Genomic DNA, 22789 nt, shown 5'->3' with positions numbered 1-22789 from the left:
AAGAGTACATAACCACTGGGGGTTCAATTGTACTCTTGGTAGTATGAATAGCCAAGTAGGAGCTGCATCTGCGCCTTGGTCCTTGAAGGGTGGGGCGTTCCTACGGATGCGGAAAACTCGGCCTCTATAATTATTATAACCGAGTCTCACGCGAGCCGTGATTTTTGTTGGAAAAACGTGATTCTGTGGCCACGGCAATTTTCGCAGAAATTGCCATCATTCGCGGAAATCACGGAATCCACACTGTTGCCTGCAGAATCCAGGTAAATTAGTAAAATTACTACTCAGAAAGCAGTAGAAAAGCTACTTTGGGATCTGTTTGTGCACATTGCTCTTGCCAGTGAAGGTGAGTGCAGGCCTCTCCAAGATTCTTCACATCCATTCCGTTGGTGAGGGCAAAGGATAGTGTGAAAAGTACTCATTCATACAACGAGCTGGCATACTGTAGAACGGGTAATTTTAGCGACTATTAATTTTAGCGTTTTCCCATTGTCAACCGGTTAGCGACGTTTTATTTTAGCGATTTGCAGCAATTTTACTCACAGATCACCACTACGAGGTGATTTGGCTTTTTTTAACATGGTTGTAAAATGACGTTTTTTCAGCCACTTCTAGGCAAGCTACGGCCAAATGAATTGTTGCAAGTGGAAGTGCTATCCCTCATGCCCGTTGTCTCAAAAAATGGGAATGATCCCACTTTGGAAAGTGTCTTGAATCATGTCCTACTTTCACAGTATTCTCAGGATTCAAATAATTGGTGTCATTTTTTAACAAATTTGTAAAATGTCATCATCACAAACTAGGATATTCGGTCATCAATAATCTGAAGTTTATAGATATCACTTCAACTTCAAGAATTGCTAGTGGATGAAAAATTAATCTGTCAACTGCATTGTATGCTGCGAAAGCCGTGTTTTTGTATTTGTAACTAGTGGCTGTGTCATACGGTAGAATTGGATAGGTAGCATAGCATTTCAGCCATGTTTTCGTTCTCTCAGAGTGTATTCCTTTACCTACTGTTCTTCATTATTGTCTTTAGTGATGGCAAGACGGACTGACGTCGTCCAAAGGCCCTGCGGAAGCAATTCACTGCCCTCCTCGTCCATTCAGGGGCTTATTTTACACATTTTACACCAAATGGCAAAGCACCCATCACTAGTTATACGGACGTGGCAGGGAGAATTAAATTGTATGCACCAAATGTTCTGGTCAATGTTGATCTACGATAAACTGGCTCTCATTTGCCACCACCCATGTTTCGATACAGCCAGAAGAAAAGCAAATTTTACACATTTGTTAAAAAATGCCAAATGTTAAAAAAAAGCCAAATCACTTCGTACTAATGTCTCAACGGATTAGCGACTTGAAACTTTAGCGAAGGTGACTGTAGATCGCTAAATTCGCCAGGGTTTTTTACGTCGCTAGAATTACCCGTTCTACGGTATCCTCTAAAAGGAGGGTGAAATATTTTCAGAAACTGCCGCAGATTATTGATTTTACTGCAGAAAATGCCGCAGAACAGCCCTCTTTTCCCCGTGAAATTCAGAATTGTCCGCGTTTTCCAAAGGGACAGATTTAGGGCTCCCTGATCAGCCATCAGCAGGCCAAGAAGAAAACACTTGCTGAACTCTGATTGCGGGCTGAGGGTGGTTGGCCAGTCATTTCCGGTGTGAAGTTGAGAGCCAGGCTACACAAGTAATTCCAGGAGGGGATGGTGGTCGGGGTTTGGGATGGTCAGGGATGGTGGTCGGGGTTTGGGATGGTGGTCGGGGTTTGGGATGGTCAGGGATGGTGGTCAGGGATGGTGGTCGGGGTTTGGGATGGTCAGGGATGGTGGTCGGGGTTTGGGATGGTCAGGATTTTAGATTTTCTTCTCCAGGCTTGTTTCTCCTCCATGAGGGAGGAGAAACAAACCTGGAGAATAAAATCTAAGAAACAACAGGAGAATGAAAGAGTACAGAGACTGGGCGCTTACCCTTTCTGCGCGTAATCAGTACAATCTGTAACCCCGGACCGGGCGTATACCCTTTCTGCGGGTAATCAGTACAATCTGTAACCCCGGACGGCCCCTAAAATGCTGCAAAATAATAAGTACAAAATATTGCACATTTCATGTCGCCTAATCCCCCGCACACTTCTCATTCAACGTGAGATCCAACAGAAAATCACTCGATACGCATAATAAAAACATCATGCATCCTGCTGCTGTCGGTGTTCAACACGATGGGATGGAGAGGGCCGGTGGCAGTGCGAATGGAAATGTAGAAATATAACAGAAATGCAACGGAAGCAGCAGCAGCAGCAGCAGCAGCAGCAAGGAATAACAACAGCACCGGCATAGCAGCAGGTATTATTTAGTGGTGACCAGCACAATACACTATGCACAACAACAACAACATCAATACGCGAGGGGGTGATCTTTCCAATAAAGTCCGGATGCGAGAAGAAGCTACTCGTAATTAATCCGGGAAGGCAGAATTAGAAGGCCACTCGGCCTAGAGACGTACTAACCCAGCGAGGCAGAATGTGGAGCAAACTGACAACCTCGGGGGCTCCTCAACATGATGTGCTGTCAAGCAAAGCAGGACACGGAGCCTGGCCAAAGAAGCAGGGTTGTTGCTCTTTAGAAACAAATCCGCGTCCTCCAGGGTTGCTCTTAGAAATCCACGTCCTCCGGTTGGTCCAGATCTCTGTAGTCCATGAGACGACGATCGCGCCTTCCACTGGATACAGTGAAAATATGGCAGAAAGACAATAATTAATACTTGTCAGTGCGTGCAAGTGGACTATCCCAAGCAACTATCCTACAGAAGTTCACCGCCACTGATTAACTAACATCATTCGGCAATGGTCAAACTTGGGAAATACCAAATAACAGCAGCAGCAGCAGTGTTGACATGACACAAGTCAAGCCAATCATCATACACCGAGAGGAATTGCTGTGGTAAACACGCATGAGGGAGTTGTCAGGACAATCATATGTAGAGAGAAGTCATCGTCTTAGCATTCATCCACACTGCAACCCAGCTTAGTTCATACATCCACACTGCAACCTAGCTTAGTTCGCACATCCATGGTGAACAGAGGTATGCAAAAGAACGAGAATGAGTTCACTTACCGGCCTCTCGGACCGCCTGGTGGGAAGGGAGGCCTACCAAACATTTCCATCGGTGGACCACCAAACGGGTTGAACATACCTGGCATGAAGGGAGGATCTAAATGCAAGAAGCAGTGACAAGAGCAAGGACAACATAATACCGTATGTCAAAGCTTTATACTAGTATTCGAAACACCACTGCATTCCTAGCTACATGTACAGTCGTCCCTCTCTAATCCGGCACTTGTTTATCCAGCACCCTTGCAAACCAGCACACTTTCTGGCGAAACGGATTTTTTCAGTTCATTTTCTACGGTTTAATCCGGCACTTGAATTCCGCCTCCAGCAGCGATTTTCCGCAACAAATCACTCAAACTGTACATAATTTAATTTTCCAATCCAGCAGTTGTACATCGCATACCGTCAGGGAGCATTGTAACATACACAACACATGTAACATACACTTGGGAATATCCTATGCCAGTGCACAGGATATTCTCAAGTGTATGTTAAAGACATGCATTCCACAAAGTACTTGGATTGACACAGAACATCTCTACGTTTTGACGTACAACACCAACATGTATGTTAACAGGTGGGCCGGATTGGAGGGCAGGATTTGATAATCCAGCACCCTTGTTAATCCAGCAGAAAATGCCGTTGCAAAAGGTGCCGGATTAGAGAGGGACGACTGTATTTCGGATACGACATGACCAACCTGCAAGTACACCGTGGCACAAAGATTTCTATCTAAATCTGCTATCTGCTTTTCTGCCGAACTGGATATTTTGTTAGTATAGTACTCATCGCTTCATTTTACAAAACGTACCTAATTTTTTATCTCACTTATAAAAAGCTCATTTACATAGCCATGGCTTGCGGGTATTGAGCACTTTGTGCGCAGAGAGGACTTAACCATGGCTTTATAACCGAGAGTCCGATACTGGCTTTAAAAGGTGCGACCACATGGTAATGGCCAATAACTGCTAAAACAAAACAGCATACAATACGGCTGCAGCTGCTTTGATCCCTACTGGTATTCAGATAGCATTGCTTGCTGCACTCTACCCGGATTACACACACGCACACACACACGCACACACACACACACACACACACACACACACACACACACACACACACACAGGCCATATACATTACGAGCAATAATACGAATACAGCGATAACATTGTATTGGCCAGTAGTGAGTGTAGCTGTGATGCATACACACACACACACACACACACACACACACACACACACACACACACACACACACACACACACACACACACACACACACACACACACACACAACACACACACACACACTTACTGTATCCCATGACATGCGGTCGTGGTCCACCCCAGCCACCCATGAATCCAGGTCCCGGGCCGTACATGCCTTCGGGCGGGTACTCAAAGCCAGGGTTGGGTCCACCTTGCATTCCTGGGTGACCACCAGGTCCACCAGGCATGGGCCCCCCAGGGCCAGCCCGGCCCAAGCGAGCCCGAACAGGCAGCGATGAACCACCATTACCAGCGCCACCAGAGCTTGCGCTCGCCAGCGGAATGTGCGGTCGATCCGGATCACGCAAAAACGAGTTGAAGAACGTCACCTACGGGAGTAGAAAATACGATCCGCACACGTGTACACACATGGGCACACACACAAACATGTGTTAACAAGTCAGAATCATGTTCCACTCAGTTCTAAGAACACAAGATGCCTTATGGCGATGAAAGAAACTAGCCTGCACAGTTAGGAGCTGTACAATGTACTACCAGCAGTATCTGCAGGTTATTGGCAGCAAAGCAAGCACATTAGGGGGTCCTGAAGGAGGTACATTAGAGTATGGATTATACTGATATCGACTACCCGGGCGGTCGATAATTCGGAGAGACTGGGACACTGCTTACCTGCCCGCCAATGCAGAGTAGAACTACGTGTACATGTACATGATCTTGTATGCATTCTCCATCGTGTCACTGTATCTCATGTAACTTATGCATGAGTCCGACGCGGCACGTGTATCTGTGAATCTCTCATACCACTTTCCTCTACCGAACCCCTTCTGAACCCCTTCTGAACGGCGTCTGCGCCGAAGGGTTGCGATAACCAATGCTCTACTGTACAGGTGTGGCGCGCTACAGAGACTACAGTTATCTAAGCATGTGTTGCTGTTCACATGCATGTACAGTCTGTACCTATTTCCAACACTGCATAGCATGCACTGCAATGAGGCATGTCGCAGAATAAGCTTTAAAAAAATATAGATTCTCATCTTGGTTAGCGATGGCAGCCACGACGGCCGCTAGCGCATGGAATAACACAGTAGCTGAGATGTAGTGGCTCACTGTGTGAATGAGGGAATACGTCTCACGAAGTACCACCACTACTCGCACAAGTACCGAAAGCCCAATTCGGGGATAGCGGGGCACGTGACAAGTACAGTGAACTTGGGAGAGACGGAGCACGGTGGCAGGATTTCACAAAATATCTTCAAATTAGGTTAGAGCTGCCCCCACCCTCTCGTGGGCCACACACACGCACACCCATGGCTGTATACACATCGAAAGAAGTACTTACATCGTCTCGTACGACTTGCACAGCATCACCGTGCTTGTTGAAGATGTGCTTGCGAACAAATTCAGGCCCGCGGAACTTCTTGCCACTGAGTGGGCAGAGGAACTTGTCCTTGCTTACCTCCTTACAATTATCGTCAACAAAAGCCTCCACGGCAGTAAACACAAAACAAAGTGCTAGTCAAGGAGAAAACTGTTTGACATGATACAGTGGTTGTGACATGTTCTCTCACTGTTATACTGATATCAACACACTGACATCACTGATACACATCACCTCCACACCAGCTGGCGCGAATGTCAAAATATAAAAGTCAGTGTTTGGTGTTCTGTTACGGGCCATTGGGCTTTATCGATAACTTTCACTTCCAGCAGTCTACGATACAAGCAAAGTCATTGCTGTTGGAGCAGCAGCTAGACCAAGCCATACACAATACAAGCAATAACCACACTATGATAGATGGAAGCTGCTGAGGAGCAGGCCAGGGAGCATGAGAGGATATGTATCGATCGATTTCAGACCAAGCTGCCTTGCTTCATCAGAAGACACTTCTCCACGAGTTTTGAGCAAGACTGCCATACTGTCTTCATGTGCCTTGATATATTCAGTAACTAAAACAGGAGAAGAACAGCAACGGAAACAACAGCAACAGCAACAACAGCAGCAGCAACAACAGCAACAACAACAACAACAACAGCAGCAGCAACATGAGAATAAAGATTTGAAACAACAGCAAGGAACGCCATACGTACAACAAAGAGCTGCGCTGCATCTGGATTACAAAAACAACAATTTTTTAAGGTCATCACTCTACCCAGCTGCAATAACCTGATGTGATAAGTCGGTCCGGCACAAGCATGGCTAGACATTCATTCAGGCATGCATGCCAAGCTTTGCACAGCATAGTTTTATATCAGTTCTGCAGACAACGCAGGACTATCAAGATAATGCCAGGTCCAGGTTAGGACACACACACAGGAAAAGGAGTGCGGCAAGCTGCTTCCACCAATGCATCTAGCATCGATGCAGCAAGCAGAGAGGCAACAGAGCCATGCTTCTATGCCCCTTGGTATTTGTGAGACAAACAAAATAGGTCTGCGGTCACATGGAAGAAGACGAGAGGGTGACCAAAAAAATGAATCCTTGGTGGTCGAACAGAAAAGTGATGAGACCATATCAAGTCAATCCACCTCATATATCTGAGGCAGATAATTGACATACATGAAAGTTGGTCATCACATCCCAGCACAATTAATCCATGGCACTTACCGTCCTTGAGAGATGCTTTGAATGTCTGTACGACAGGTCCTCGCACATGGATCACACAACATCTGTGTGGCATATCATGTTCATCTGACACCGCCGATGTTTGGTAAAAGTCCACGGAGTGAACAAGACGCAAGTACAGAAGAAGCCTGTCCAGGAGCTGAAGAATGAAAGAGGAGGAGAAAAGACAAACAGGACAGGAAATAAAAGGCTGTGGAAAAGCTTCCTTGTGATCAGTTTCTTGATTTTGATGACTTATCTAGACAGCAAGCACACTGTACTGGAAATTGACAAATGAGAAGAAGAAAAGATAGGAGGCTGAAAGATAAGGACCTAGCGTCAAGCGTGAGCGAAAAGAAGAAACGCGAGATATTTTACACATGGACATTGTAACGCAAAGCAACACCAGAATGCTACAGTCTCTAGATTGAATGCAGAACACAGGGCAACCCTGACATGAGAGGTTTCCACACCACATTAGATGACACAACTGAAGTGATAAACTGCCACATTGCTACACGGCTATAGTAGTACTCCTGGTGTAGAGCTCTACACCAACTCAACAGCAGTTACAGCAGCGGCAGCAGCAGCACGCATAGAGACGTGCTCTAGTGTGAACCATAGCACCATGTACACATACCCGAAGCTGCTTGTCATCACGCTTAAACATTCCGCCAGTATTGACAACAGGTCCTGTAGATTTCTCCTCTTTGACTGTGCCATCTTCATCATCGCTGGCAGCAGTCTCACCATCACTTGTTGTTGATGTTGTTGCTGGTGCTGATGATGAACTACTCAAAGAAGATGACATGTTAGTACTGGATGTAGATGAAGTGACGCCACCCTCTACTCGTCCATCACCTGCATACAATAGGTGAAAGCTCATTGTTGCTATTCGAAGTCTCAAAACTTAAACAATCATTAAAAACACAATAACGGGGAAATGCATAACCAGCCAAAATACACAAACACGTTCTGGCAATGGGTGACCAGCTCGAAACGACACAATTTTACCAAATTTATAAACTTTTCAAGCAACTCAGCACATTGAGTGAGTAGAATAGAGCAGTTGCCAGTAGACAAACATCTTTTTTCTTCAAGAACACAAGGCAGAGGAATCACCACTAGCGTGCATTGTGTGTGTGTGTGTGTGTGTGTGTGTGTGTGTGTGTGTGTGTGTGTGTGTGTGTGTGTGTGTGTGTACGCATGCACACATGTTCACGAGCCGACACATACACACAACGAAGAGTACATAACCCCAAGAGCATGCAACTGTGCATATGGGGTCTGGCGCAGCGCGCTGCCAGCATTACGTAGCCACAAACTGTGGGCCATTGCGTCGACATTGATCTGCTACGGTTTCCTGCTTCCAAATCTGCTTTCCTAGGAGACTTCCGCTGGTTTAGTACCTGATGCGTCACGGACAGGCATTGCCTTTGAACTGACCGTGTGAACGTGAAATCGTTGAGGCGAAATCGTTGAGGCTAAACCGTAGGAAACTCAAATCCAGGCAGCTGGATCGTCATTTCACTAGGCAGCGCGCCGGGTACCCATAGCTCAGAAATCAGAGTTGCACACTCTTGGGGTGATGTATTCTTAACCATACATGTAACTGTACACAGGTATATTTCTACATACTGTTCGAGTACGAGTATCTTTCCAGTGCACCTCTCTAGGAGACAAGGTGCAGCTGAAACTCAGGAAATATGGTACATGTAGTACAAATGTAAGAAGGAGAAGGATAGAATACACTTCAATACAGTCACCGTGCGACGTCTTACCTGAATCAGTGCTGAGTAGTGGGTTAGAGGAAATGCATAGCTTGACAACTGGCACCTTCGTCTCCGCCGGCTCCTCCTCACTCTCGGTCGTGGCTGCTTCGCTTGACTCTTCAGTAGAGGTTTTAGTCTGCAAGTATGACCCAAGAACACACAGCATTATGTGTGTACCAGGATGAAGAAGTTTTAAAACTATGTGTTGCGAAATGATTTCTAAGAGCTCTTACTGCTCTGTCTACTATAGTTGTGCTAGGTGAAGGCCAACCCAAAGCGTATATTAGGCACACCGGACTTGCACGGAACCCAAAGCGTATATTACGCACAGCGGACTTGCACGGCCCTAGACGCTCTAAATGTGGTCTGAATGCAGCTGGACGTACAAATGTACAACTACACTGATGCCATGGCAACTACTGTAAACCGCCCAATATCTGCATCACTAATTTTTTTTGCAATCTCTCAGAACCAGAGAGCTTGCAATGGCAAATGTTACCGGAGCACTGTGGCCACTCATATACATCACCGTTCTAGTTTGATTTCACGATGGTTAATATTAGTAAAACTGTACAAGTTAGCGCTGCGTCGATGCATCACCAAAAGAACATGTGTATACAGAGTGAGTGAGAGAGAGAGAGAGAGAGAGAGAGAGAGAGAGAGAGAGAGAGAGAGAGAGAGAGAGAGAGAGAGAGAGAGAGAGAGAGAGGGAGAGAGGGAGAGAGACCTTGACACACACCAACACAATAAAACAAGAGAAAGTTGTGCTCTCACTGCCACCCCAATGTGCTAAGCAAGGAGTACGTTCAGCTAATTCCTCTCATTGCTTCACTGCTGCCAAATGCGGCCATTAGAGTGGCCCTAGCCCTACCTCTGGTTCTGGCTCCAGTTCATACACGCTGTACTTGCTGTCAAGATGCCTGATGAGCCTGGTAGCAAGACGAATGTCAGCCGCTACAGCCTGGCGCGACAGGCTCAGGTGTGACACATTGCGCACACGATTGGTCACATCGCGGTTGGTTATAACGTTCAGTTCGTGGTCCTTGAGCTGAACACGGAACAACCAATCATGCAGGCGACACCACAGTGCTGCAATCAGTCCCTACAATTCTGGGGCACCATAGTATCAATAGCATGGTGTGATTGCAAGAAGAACATGGCAATACAATTCATGTACACAGGGAAGAGGAAATGGGTTGTGAAATGTCAAACGCGGCTTACACACAGCTCATACAGACACACACAAGCACTATTCAAAACAGGAATTGAACAGAAGCCAGCTGGCACACACACACACACACACACACACACACACCTTCATAGTATTAATACTCCAGTGTGCTTCATTGATGTTCACATCCTTCTTGTAGGTCAGCCATGCACGTCGTTGGAACCTTGATAAACACACAAGACATGGTAAAGGTGAGTCCACAATGACAAATGGCCACAGATAAAGTACCCCATTCTGGTGCAACTAGAAGAAGGAAACCCATCTGCAATTATACATAGAATTCAGCATCACAGCAGATCCCAATCTACAACAGAAGCCAGGATAACAGATCCATCTTCCCAAGATCACAGCAGATGAAAGCTGACTAACTTTTTCTCAGGAGATGGTTCACCAAGAGCGGCACGCAAGAATCCGGGAGTCTTCTTCCCAATCTGCATGAGGAATAACACAAGGAAGCAGTCGCATGATACATGTACATCAGGAGGACTTATTGATGACAAGGTAGGAAAGGAAAACACAGCAGCAGCTGATTATGCTCAGAAACAACCAGCTGGCAAGAAATCACTCCTTGCTGATAAAACCATAAATCCTAACCTACTCTTGACGGCAATGCTTTAACCAGCAGTACAGTTCCCACGGTCCCACCACATTTCAATGTGCAAATGTGCCAACGCGTGAATCAGAAACCATGCCTTGACATGAAGATAAGACATGAAGTGCACCAATAGGTCTAGTTCCACTTTACTGAACACTATAAATTAGAGCGGGGATTCGGGTAGCAGTTTGCTCCGGAGAACCCGATTGGGTAGTTGGAATACGGCATCTTTGCAACGGTGCATGTAAAAAGCACGGCTCCGTGCTTACTGTACACTTTCTATGTAGCGCAAGTGCACGCTCACTGTACAAACTACAGTCAACTTTGCGTATAGCGACACTCGGCGGGGCATCAGAACAATGTCCTTATTCGTGAAGTGTTCTGATACCCGATAGGGCACCCAAGCTACCCGGTTAGAAATACCTCAACTTGTTACCCGACCAAAGCCCTACCTGTTGCAACTCTACTGAATACCCCGCTGCTCCAGTTGGCGTAAATGAAACAAACAAGCACAGGACTCTAGTAAAAAAGTAACTTACGATGCATGCATGCCCAGGAAGTACAACAAACAGCAAACACCAGGACTATTCAGCAGCCATTGCCCCCAATCAATGACATAGCAGACAAAGATGCACTGAAACTCACTGCTATCAGCTCAGCTCTGGTAACAGAGGGAGGGAGATTGCGGATGTGCAGGGAGCGAGTTTGATGCAATGGTCTAGGCTCTGGAAGGTCCTCCATGGCTTCATCTACAAGGTTAAGAACCGTACACATGGCGGTGAGAACAGACAGACGATAACGAGAAAATGTGCTAACCAGCCTCAGAAGGAATGAAATAACAGACGGATTTTCCCCATCCTGCTCATGCCAACGTGTGCCGTACATCTTGCAGTGATGCAACAAACGGTGTGTTCTTCAAACGAATAATCTGTCAGATAAGTATAGCATATTATAGTACTTGGCAATACTTGTACATGCAAAATGTTGAAAACCAAAAGCTTGAGCTAGATAACACAAGCATACAGTGAATTTGCGAATGTCACTGCTTGCATTCGAATATTCTTCCTGGTGTCAGTATTTATAGAACAGTCGAATAATTCAAATATTTCTGGCATCGCTAATATCTTGACCATACTACAGTTGAGCTCGGTGAAATCCGACCCAAAGTGCAAAGCTGACGCGGCCCTGGACCAGTTCAGATTACTGAGTACATCATTGTATCTGTACATGTGTACGTCCAGCCGCATTCGTACCACTTCCAGGGCGTCAAGGGCCGTGCAAGTTTAGGGCGCCAGATATGCACACTGGGTCGGATTTCATTGAGAGCAACTGTAGTACAATTGCATGTCGCTTATCCGACGTTTAATCACCCGGCACGTCGGTTGTCCAACAGCGAACTGACAACCCATGCACTGTATTAATTTACAGTCCTACTTCAAATAAACGTGGATGGTTAGCATCATGACGTTGCCTTTATGCAATGTTGCATGCGGCACGGATAGATAACTCAGGATCTCAACGCCAACTTTCACCCCTACAATGTAGAACAGTTACTTTTCTTGGTTTAACAAGTGTATTACAACTCGTAGAGTTAACTTGTAAAAAATAAGCAAAAACTTTCCGGCCAATTTCTCGTTACGGCCGATTTTGAGCAAAATAAGTGGTAATTTGAGCAAAAGTGCCCAAAATGTCCAATTTTGGGGTGCTCATTCCTCCGCAATATTGCTGGTGACCAGCTACTTTTTGGCCATTTCGTCTCTACCGGGTACATGTACACAGAATACACTGCACACTCCACACCCAAAATATTTCGGACCAATTTGAAAATCTGATTTAGTTTCCAGCTACCTTAAAAAAGAAAACTCAAAATTGCAGATCCAAGGTAAACTACTGAAGGGATATCTCAGTCTCGACCGTCTTTGGTGGCGACAAGTTCAGCCCTACTTTTGGATGCACTTTCAGTGTCTTTTGTGTGAAGGTTGTACGACCAGCAACTCATGCTGTGAAGCTTGTGTTTTTGTTCTTTACCAGCAATGCCCCCCCCCCCCAAGACCCAGAATAGTCACCCCGGAGGATGTGTCACCCACAACACTGTCAAGGAGATAGCTTCAAATAATGATACGTGTATGGACTCCTACAAAAACCGGATCCAACCAGATCCCAAGGCAGGATTTGCACTGATAATGATGTAGCATTTTCAGCCCTGTAGTTTACCTCCAGACTGTGAATTGTCCCCGCCATGATTTTCTTCATCTTCAGCGTCTTCACCATCCTCTGCATCACACTGAAACACACACACACACACACACAGGTACAGAAGCACATGTGTCTAAGATCCTCAGGGTACATGTTGTGCTCAATGTCCAGTGGACAGAGTCAGTATTAGTACAATTCTCACACTGCAATGCTACAACCAAGTCTCAATGTCCAGGGGACAGAGTCAGTATTACAATTCTCACACTGCAATGCTACAACCAAGTCCTTCTTTGCCGTTACTCTCTGCCGCCTTATTTCCGGTATATATGCTTGGAGAATGGTAATCTTGATAATGCTGTCTGATGACTCGTGATGAGTGCTTTATTCCGACCACAAAACTCCAAGCATAACGGCAAAGAAGGACTTAGTTGCACCGTTGCTGTGTGAGAATTGTAGGTACAGAAGCAGATGCACAGAGAACAGCTCTTTACCTCACCGAAAACACCCCTATTTTAAAATTTTAAAATAATGTGAAAAATGAATTTTAAAACACAGATTGGGCGCGTTTGATTATACACGGTACCGTCCATTCTGGGGTTCCATTCTGTGCATGCAGCTTTCGGTTATACAGATCTCGTCCTCAGAATCTATGGAATCCAACTCTGCCCATTCCGAAGTAAAGCTGGAACGTGGAATCGACCGCGTCCATTGGATGGGATAGAACACTTACAATGGGGAAGAACAGGGGGCACAATGGCAGTCATCTTACCATTCCTTCATCGCCGGAAGCACTTTCGCCCGCTGCTGCTGCTGCAGATGAGGTAGTTGCATCAGATGGTGCTGCAGCTGTAGAATAATAGTAGCCACACAACAGACAAAACAAACCCCAAAACACAATGAGACCGACGTCACGAGATTTGCGCAGTATATCGCAGGGCATAGATTAGTGTACACACTTGTGTAACTCCTTCAAAAACAGGTCCATCGCGAAAATCGATACATCCTTGGAAAGGTCTTGAGCTCAGCTTTCCAGGGATATAAAGTTCTTTGCGATAGGAGAAAGATTGACGATGCAGCGATTGAGTAAACACGAAATTCACGGCACTGAGCGACCGTGAATTTTGGAATTCCCTATGGCACGGTGCATGCGTAATGGACACCAAAGGAAGCACGTGGATCTCAGCTTTGCAGTGCAGTTTGAATCGTGAAAATGAGCTGTGGGAGTGGATGTTGAAGTTGCACTGCCGTGCATATCGAGCTGAGGGCTACCAGGATGGATTCGCTTGGTCCTGAGCTTTCTAACAAGCCCATGATGGTGTAAAATCCATCAGGGTGAACTGAAATGAGAGAAATATTCGTTCGGACCTGTGCGCGAAAACGACACCAGGAGAGTCAGTTCACTGGAAAGGCAGTTTGCTGGAGAACAAGGGGCCAAAGAAAAGGGTTAAGCACCCCCCCCCCCCCCCCCCCCCCCCCCGCCTCCCAACAAGAGATTAGGAAAATAAGAGCTTGTTGAGAGCTCACAAGGAAGAGAACAAGAGCTTGAGCAAATTTTAAACACTAACATCACACAGTTGAGAATGGCCGCCTACCTGCTTGTTCGAATGATGTCGTGTTCTCAGTCCCAGGAGGCACCTCGTCACTAGCCTGCGTTGTTTCATCATCTCTTTGTGCAGGTTCCACTGGAGTATCGCCGATGGCCGGGGCAGCAGCAGCATCAGTAACACCAGGAACTGCAGGCTCACTGTCAGCGCTGGCATCTGCATAGCATGGGTGTCAACAACACAATCATTTTAAAATTAAAACAATATGGTTTTAAACCGCTTAGCATAACACTGCTTGGAAGCGGGTGGGTTTTTCCAAGCGTGCTGCAATCCACAGTGAATTGGGCAACTTTGGCCTGACACAAGGGCAACATGGATGCGGCAAATGGGATTTCGGCCTTTGGCTGGTGGATCTGATCTATCTTCTCCACCGTTTAGGAGCCGCATTTGACGCCTGATCATGGTAAGGTTGCATCAGCGGATACCAGTAGGTGGTTCTTGACCCGCCCTGTACCCGAGGCCCAGGGAATTTTCTAGAACCGCCCCAACCGGTTTTCGACCGGTTGAAATTGTTGGCGACCGGTTGAAAAGTTACAAATCAGTTCCAACCGCCCGTACTTTTCTGTGGGTGAATGGAGCTGCTTATATCTTCGCTACACTCCAGCACCAAGAAATCTGTTAAATTGCTGTCGAGTGCCATATTTGGTTTGTATTTTGAAAATGTTTCCGGGGGGACCCCTGGACTCTTCATTGAAGCGTAACCGGTTGGAAATTCGTCCTAGAATATACCCTGGAGGCCGTAATATTTTTTGTATATATACTAGTACAGTGTATACTCAATCTGCGGACAGAACTGTTTCGTCCTTTGTGGACTCGTCAGCGCAGCACAGAGGAAATGAGGCCGAACCTGATAGCAATGGAAATAAAAATTTCCAATCAGGCCCGAACGTACCTTGCCAGAGTGCTCAAACTGACAAGTCAGTGAGCTCTGCATAACGCAAACAGCAAAGGCACTACCCCACGCAAGAGTGCTCAACTGCTACTAGTACAGTGTATATCTATATTTTAGCATACTCAATCTGCATACATAGTACACTACACCTACCGGTACATGAAAGTGAATAGCAAGGTGGCTTAGAGGCTGGAGTTGACAAGCAAAATAGAGTACGGCCATGCCTTGTGCTATGAGTTCCGCAGGAGAGCAAACGTATAGGATGCCCAAACAGCAGAAAGAAACGTACCATTGTCACCGTCACCATTTGCAGCGGCACTATCTTCTGCCGTCTCCATCCCCGGTGGCGCAGGCTCAACGCCAGGTGGAGCTGGCTCATCAGCTTCATCGTCTTCATCGCTGTCCTCTTCAGTTTCGCTCTCATCAGTATCATAACTATATGCGTCCCGGTGGTGGCGACGATGCTTTCTCTTCTCTTTCTTTGCCTTAGCCTGCTCGGCAGCCATTTGCTCTGCCATCTGCGCAATTTGCTGTTGTTGAAAAGCCTACAAATAGCAGACGCAAAGAAGCAAAAGAAAAAGGTCAGACACAAGCAAGCCGCCCACAAAAGGGCCAGCTACAAAAAAAGACAGGAACGCAATGTCAAGTCCCATACAATGGGCTAGCACCCCCCCCCCCCCCCCCCACACACACGCACATACACACAAACATGGCCAGCACAAAGTAATCCAACCAGTACAGCAGCATTACCTCTTGTTTCTTCAAGAATTCCTCGCGCTGCTTCTCTTTGGCTGCTTTCTCCGCTGCTTCCTGAGCAGATACAGCAGCAGCTGCAGCATTTGCATCAACACTCTCTTTCTGTGGTGGTGGATCTGAAGGCAGCGGTACAGAAGAGGGTGACGGTGGATCAACAGTGGCCCCGGCCTTGGGCTTTCCTTCGGCTTTCTTGATCGATTTCTTGCGATCCGGTGAACGAGACGGAGACGACTTGCTCTTCTTGCGCTCACGAGGTGGTGTGGGAGGCCTGTCAAGAATCCGGAGATCATTGTCAGTGCCACCTTCCATCTTTATCATAGCTGAACACAGACACAGGCACACACACCCACACACAGATACACAAGATAAACGTTGTCTAACATAACTACGTCTACTGCTGTCAACAAGCGGCTATATAAGAGCGCTTCTCCTTTTCACAAAGGGCCACATAAGGAAGAGATCAGTTATCAGAAATCTGTTTTGCAGCATACGGTGGTCGGTAGCTGAAAAGACAGACTCGATTGTATGTTGTATAGTCAACATAAGCATGACTACTCTAATCGTCTCCTCGTCAAAGCATCAGGGTACCAAAAAAAAGAAGAAAAAAACACGACGAGCCGGGAACACCAGAAAAGCCACACACCTGCATCCAGCAGCCTGACAATGCCATCCATATTCTCAGCATCGAGCCCAATCTTGTCTAAGCGGCCAGAGTCCATCAGGTCGACAAAAGCGTTGACCCGAGTGCGCAACTGCTGACGCACTGTAGTATCCCGGTCCTTCTTGATAACTGGATGATACTTCTCCCGGAACCTGTTCGCAGTACGGTTTGAAGCACAAACAAGGAACATACTTTGAGAGCTGCCACGGCACCTTACAAACACTAAACTACAGTCCCGTCGGGATCAGAATACTAGTGGCCAGAGCACCTTTGCAAGTAATGCTACCCATGCAGCCAATAATCAATTGGCAGCTTCAAGATGTAACAGAGAACAGCAGAAATTAGCCAAACAGCGATGCAAAGTACAGCCTAGTCATGTTTAAGCATCTCAGAAGGACAGCATTGATTTTAATTTATAAGTATTAGTTAGCACAGTTCAGTGAAAGCCATGTCCATGTGCACGGGGAGTGAGGCAAGGAAAACATGAGACACCGACTAGAAGATGAACAAGGGGAGGCAGACTTAAAATCAGATGCAAACAGAAACGCCTGTGCACTCTCACTCTCACACACACACACGCACATACCGAATACACCACATGCTATGGCCTTACACACGCGACGGTGATGAAGCTACTACTTCCTGAGTCTGCAGCCAGCATCCAGAGCGAAAAGCAACTACAACCTGAAGCACTCAACCTGTGCGCTAAGAGCCTACTAACTACGTCCTGACCTTCCTACATCTAGTTAGCCACCTTATGGCAAAAAGACTCTCTCTCTCTCTCTAAGCACCATGTTGGTGCTGCCTAAGAAACTCTACACATCTACACAACTCCATATGGGAGCGTGGTCTACAGCCGATCAGAGGCAGTCTAGCCATGGCTAGTGGCAAGAAGGGCCTGGAAGAAGCGGCGCTGGTGAATTTCACGACAGAAGTAGCTGATTGAGAGGTTAGGAACAAAGACAGAGAGCAACAATTGAGAAAACAACAATGCATACAATGCATGCCATTCACTCAAGGCGAATGAGTATATACACAGGGCTACTGCCAGGCCAACAGTTTCTTGGCAAGAGCCGTGATGGCAAAGAACTGGCCACTTCCATTACGTATACAGTCGTGTGTCGTTTATACGGACAAGTGGTTGGGACCCGCTTCTGTTAGGATCAACGAGTAATTCAGGTAACCGGAGCCGATCTATCCATAGTCTTGCACCATATAGTGTTCATTTCACAAGGTTTTCCAAAGTGCAATCGCCATTTTACTACAGTGGAACCTTGATGATACGCAGGTGCACGGAATTTGCACCGTATTGCATGCACAAATCCACACGTGCTTGGGAAAGATGTGAATGGCAATGAATAGAAGGTCATTGGTTCTGTTGATCGACATGCTCGGATAAGTGAAGTTCGGATAACCGACACCCGACTGTATCTATGCTAACCCTTTTGCGTCCGTTTGGTCAAAAATCGACGACTATCCGTCGATGACTTTAACCGACTGCAACTCACTCATTTTGTATCCAATTGGTACAAGTTAAGTGTCAAAAGAAGCACAAAAGGCCAACCTTTGATGTGCAAAAAAAACAGAGAGTCCTATGACTCATATCATGCCCCCAAAAAAATTATAAGCCTCTGAAGCAGGTCTGTTTTTGCAACGCGTACGAAACAAAGTTTCCCATGGTGTAACTTTGGAAATGAATAATTATGCTTTCCTCCTAGAACTTGACATCAAGGTTTCCCAAATGGTATACCTACAATATGTCAGCTTACAAGTGCACACTTGGGACTATAAATACCTCCAAAAGGATTAGCCATGCGTCACTGTCACCTTGGAAATATGAATTAAAAATGGATTTTCGCTTCTCTTACAAAAATCAAGACTAGGTTCTTGCCCCAGAGTACTCTTCACAGCTCAAGCTTTTCAAAACACTCAAGATCTCCTAATTCGCCCAAGGGAAGTCAAAGTTATGATCAAAATGGGACACGGTCTGTCGCTCGGACTGTAAATTGGCCGGGTTTGGTGGACGCAAAAGGGTTAAACTGGGGAATGCCATCAAAACAAGAACAAAGATGAAGCAACCAACCCCTTTCTTCTCTCTAGTCTCCTTAATTGCAAGTTGACTCCAGCAGATTTTCTCTGGTGGAAAGTTAGTGTGTCTATAAGGCATACTTGCAGAAAGATACACAAGAAATTGCTACAGAAGAGTCACAGCTATGCACACCTGGGTATAATGGAGGAACTCACCATTCTTCATCCTTGTGGGCATCAAAGAATTTGTTAATGGTGGTGCGTTTGAAGTCAAGCTTGTAGGTGTTGTAACGCTCTACGACCTCTTCCTCGCCAACATCATCGCTTTGATCAGCAAGCCATTGCTTGAAGGTGAGCATGGGCTGGTGGAACTGAGGCTCGTCTTCCTCACCACCAGCGGCCATTCCACCGCCACCAGCTGCACCGCCACCGCCACCAGCTCCCATCATGCCCATGCCCATACCAGGCCCTCCTTGCATACCGCCACCTGCACCGCCACCAGTACTTCTATACACACATAAACACACGTGCACAACCATGCACACAACTTAGACCTTGGCAGTGCGTCATAATGACAATGATAGCCAACTATACCAGCCGCTGCAACTCTGTCTGTCTCTCTCAGACTCTGTGTCTCTGTCTGCCTGTCTCTGAATTACATAATCAGTAATAAAGCGTTACTGATTATGCACATTACTACTTATGCGACGTGATGAGCGATGCGACCAAGGGTTTTTTCTGCAAAATTTTGCATAGCAAGTCACATTGTGGTAAGATTAGCCAAGTTCAACTTCTGCGATGAGCGACGCACCTAACTTTCTTTAGTTTTCACACAGCAGACGCACGTGACAAAAGTGCTCCGGCTTGCGTACCGTTTTGGACTGCGTGTGCTATGCAGGATTTCACTGCGATGCACTCGAAGACTCTTTGCGCGATATGACGAAGACTTTCTCTCGACGCTCATCACATCGCAGAAAAGATACTGTGCATCGTGCTCTTAAAAGCATGTTGTGAAAAATAGCGACCAATTTAGCCGTGTGATGAATGTTACGAGCACAAAGAACATTGGACTCCTTCCGACATTGAATAAAATCAAAACCAGAAGAGTCACAAGCACAGCAAAACACTGAAATACTAAGACACATCTGAAAACAGAATACTATCAGTTGAGTTGAACATGGAACTGAATGGCAAACTAACCCTCGTCGATCAGGTCCCATTCCGCCCATTTCTGGACCTCCCCACTGACCACCACCACCCATGCCATAGGGTCCCGCTGGGAAGTCACCGCCGAAACCACCAACGTCCCTGGAGCAAAGATAACCAGAAATCCACATAATTATGCAGGGACATATACAAGAAGTATTACGTGCACCCCACCAGCCCACCAACATCAGGGTACTTTAATGAGAGAGCAAGCTGAGAACCCTTCGCTATGCATGTCCATCATCGTGATCGTTTTTACTGAGCTAGGCGAACTGGTGCTTAGTCATGCGTCACCCTTGAGCGCCCGCTCCAGGCTTGACGTGTCGCCGGCCCTTTGGACGTACATTGTACCACATCCACACCCACACATGCGCACACACACGCAGAGATACGCAACAAGAGAGATAGCTTGGGACCCTTCGCTATGCTTGTTCATCATCATGATCACTTTTCAGAACTACGCAAGCTGGTGCTTAGTCACGTGTCACGGTTGAACGCCCTGCAAGCCCTTTGTGCCCTGTCACATGACCATGGCGTACCACCCACCCACCCACCCACCATCACACACAAATACGCAATAAAGCGTTGTGGAATCATAGCGCCTTTAGCATAGCTACGGGTATAAGTTTCATTCCCTGAGTGCATTGTGGTGTTCCTGCTAATGCGGGAGCTCAGCCTGACTGGATATCATGCAAACCGTAATTATTAAAATCGATGTCACATAAAATGTACTATTTTTCTTGACAAACCTGTTTGCTTATGTATCTGAACTGGATTTCTTCAGAGGTTCATGGAACCACAAACTAAACTTAATGCTATGAAACTCACAAGGTATCTAGGGTAAATTTCAAAATAGCCTTACCATCATTGTCACTATATCCATACATCTTCACAACACTCTTCAGGATATGGGCCTTGCCCGAAAATTCGAATAATTTTAATATCTCTTTTTCTTTTAGTGATTGGTGTAGCCCCACGGCTGTATTTTCGCAAAATTTGGACATTTAACAAGATGGCAGCCGGAAGTCTCGATTGGGCTGGATCGGCAAGAAAATTTGAATTTTCAAATTCTCAGCAGGCGATTTCGCTGTGGTTTTCGCTCGATTTAGAAAGCTGCCAGGCCAGGTTTACCCGGAAAACAGGTATTCCGTGTTCCTCTTGAAACTAGCTTTCCGCTGGTACCTCACATGCCCAACTTCCTCGCAGGAACAGTTTGTTCCGCGTTGCGCAAATCAAGCCTTCTTTCTCGCTCGTTGCTTGATTCATCGTTGACATGCCTGCCTCAAGAAGCCCTTTCAGAAGTTTTCCCAGTCTAGCTTTCAGTTTTCCCAGGTAGAGGACTATCTTCTGGCTATCTTCACCAAGTTTTATCACGTCCCGTGCACAAACTTCAGGTCCCGTGCGTGCGATGCTGAGCTACCTTTTCATGCGATTTAGGGGACAGATGGCATGGCGCTGGAGTCGCTGTTGAGTCTAGGAGGCCGAGGCCTGGTGGAAACTGCCCAGTAGACATGTGGGGTATTGCTGAGAAAGGCAGCAAGCACACAGATAGCCCCGAAATTGTGATGTAGATCCAATTGTGCGTTTGTTCGAGTGCATATCGGCAAATTTGAAAGTTGCACCCGTGATCCCGACAAGAAGCTGAAAATCAGTGCGTGCGTCAATATCCAGACTACCAGGGATAGCTTGGAGAGGTTCGAAAAGGTCAGGATGCTGGTTGACCATGGCAGGAGTTCCTTTTACCTTCCTTCTCCCTCAAATTGTCTGGATAATAGAGAGGTTCCGCATAACGTCATTACGTTAGTAAAAAACGTAGTCGATCTACAGAAAGTCTTACGTAAACTGCATGCGCATCTGTGTTCCGCCATACGGAGTTTTCAAATCACGTAGCTGCCCTTGGCAACTCCGAACGCGGCAGTGTACGACCAAATCGACCTGGGGAGAGAGTCATAAATTTGTACCCCAATCCACTTACGGACAAGATACGTTATCAGAGCCCTATCTACGTACTCTACGTAGACAACTTTCCGTAAGTGGAGTGCAAACTCGCGAATTCACGGGTTTCCCCCGCCCACTAACGTAAAGTTGCTCAACTTTACGTAGTGCGGAACCTCTCTATTGAGTATCTCGCTCGAGCGCTTTCAAATAATCCTGGTTTGACTTGCGAAACCGTGGAACCACACGGAGAGTGACATGAGTTTCATCCCAAAACGCAAACTCCCATCGTATTCATGAGGTTTGTACCGTGTTACGTAAATCGCACTAAACGACGCCATATTGTTAAATGTCCGTGCGCAAACAGCCGTGGCCCAGAGACCGTTTGGAGAGTGTTGTGAAGATGTATGGATATAGTGGATGGCTACAGTGGAGTCTTCGCATTTTGAGAAATCATTGTCACTAGTGCAGCAAATGTTCAAATATCTCAACAACAACATAACTGTTTGAACTCATGCATCAAAAGCTTACCAGTCTCGACGTCTCCTTTTCATTGGAGGACTATCTCCTCGCGGTCCTGGTCTATCGCCGCCACCTCCTCTTCTATCTGCGTAATCTCGTTTCCGTCTATCCCACTGACCCTGTTGATTTCCCATCTCACGTCCACCATCTGTGGGGGGTCGGCGGCCACCCCAGCCATCACGACGTCCCTGACGCTCCCCACTGAAGTCGCTACGTTCACGTCTGAATTTATCCCTTCCTCTTCGGGCTCCCCTGGTATCATGCTCTTCGTCACTGTCTCCCATCATGGTCACAGCAGTCTAGCAGGTATCTGGCAAGCCGCGGAGGATGAAACACCAAGAGGACTTCTTCAGCACACAGACATCCCTGACACACTTTGAACTAAAAAAACATCGGCAAAGGAATGGATATGACTGTTTATGTGAATATCTCTCTGACTCT

At 46.5% G+C, this 22789-nt stretch overlaps 1 protein-coding gene across 2 annotated transcripts; it reads right to left on the bottom strand.

Moving 5' to 3' along the window:
- Positions 1 to 2153: 2153 nt before the first annotated feature.
- Positions 2154 to 22780, bottom strand: LOC135827146 (serrate RNA effector molecule homolog). 2 transcript variants are annotated; one of them, XM_065339675.1, is made up of 21 exons: positions 22358 to 22780; positions 19886 to 19993; positions 18902 to 19192; positions 16640 to 16809; positions 15991 to 16316; positions 15530 to 15785; positions 14337 to 14504; positions 13514 to 13590; positions 12763 to 12832; positions 11194 to 11297; positions 10323 to 10384; positions 10038 to 10116; positions 9594 to 9770; positions 8732 to 8858; positions 7591 to 7811; positions 6954 to 7110; positions 6190 to 6295; positions 5688 to 5844; positions 4434 to 4716; positions 3119 to 3215; positions 2154 to 2723 (listed from the first exon to the last, which is right to left on the bottom strand). In XM_065339675.1, exons 1-21 carry the CDS (start codon positions 22633 to 22635, stop codon positions 2657 to 2659), a joined length of 3381 nt encoding a protein of 1126 aa, XP_065195747.1. In that variant the 5' UTR covers positions 22636 to 22780; the 3' UTR covers positions 2154 to 2656. The 2 variants fall into 2 exon arrangements, with proteins under 2 accessions (XP_065195747.1, XP_065195753.1); XM_065339681.1 differs by lacking the exons at positions 18902 to 19192; positions 19886 to 19993; positions 22358 to 22780 and adding an exon at positions 17271 to 18893.
- Between the last annotated feature and the right edge of the window lie 9 nt (positions 22781 to 22789).

Source organism: Sycon ciliatum, chromosome 1 (assembly GCF_964019385.1).
Source record: "Sycon ciliatum chromosome 1, ocSycCili1.1, whole genome shotgun sequence".
Taxonomy (NCBI): domain Eukaryota; kingdom Metazoa; phylum Porifera; class Calcarea; order Leucosolenida; family Sycettidae; genus Sycon; species Sycon ciliatum.
The sequence above is the reverse complement of the archived record's forward strand: the minus strand, read 5'-3'. Positions and strand labels throughout refer to the sequence as shown.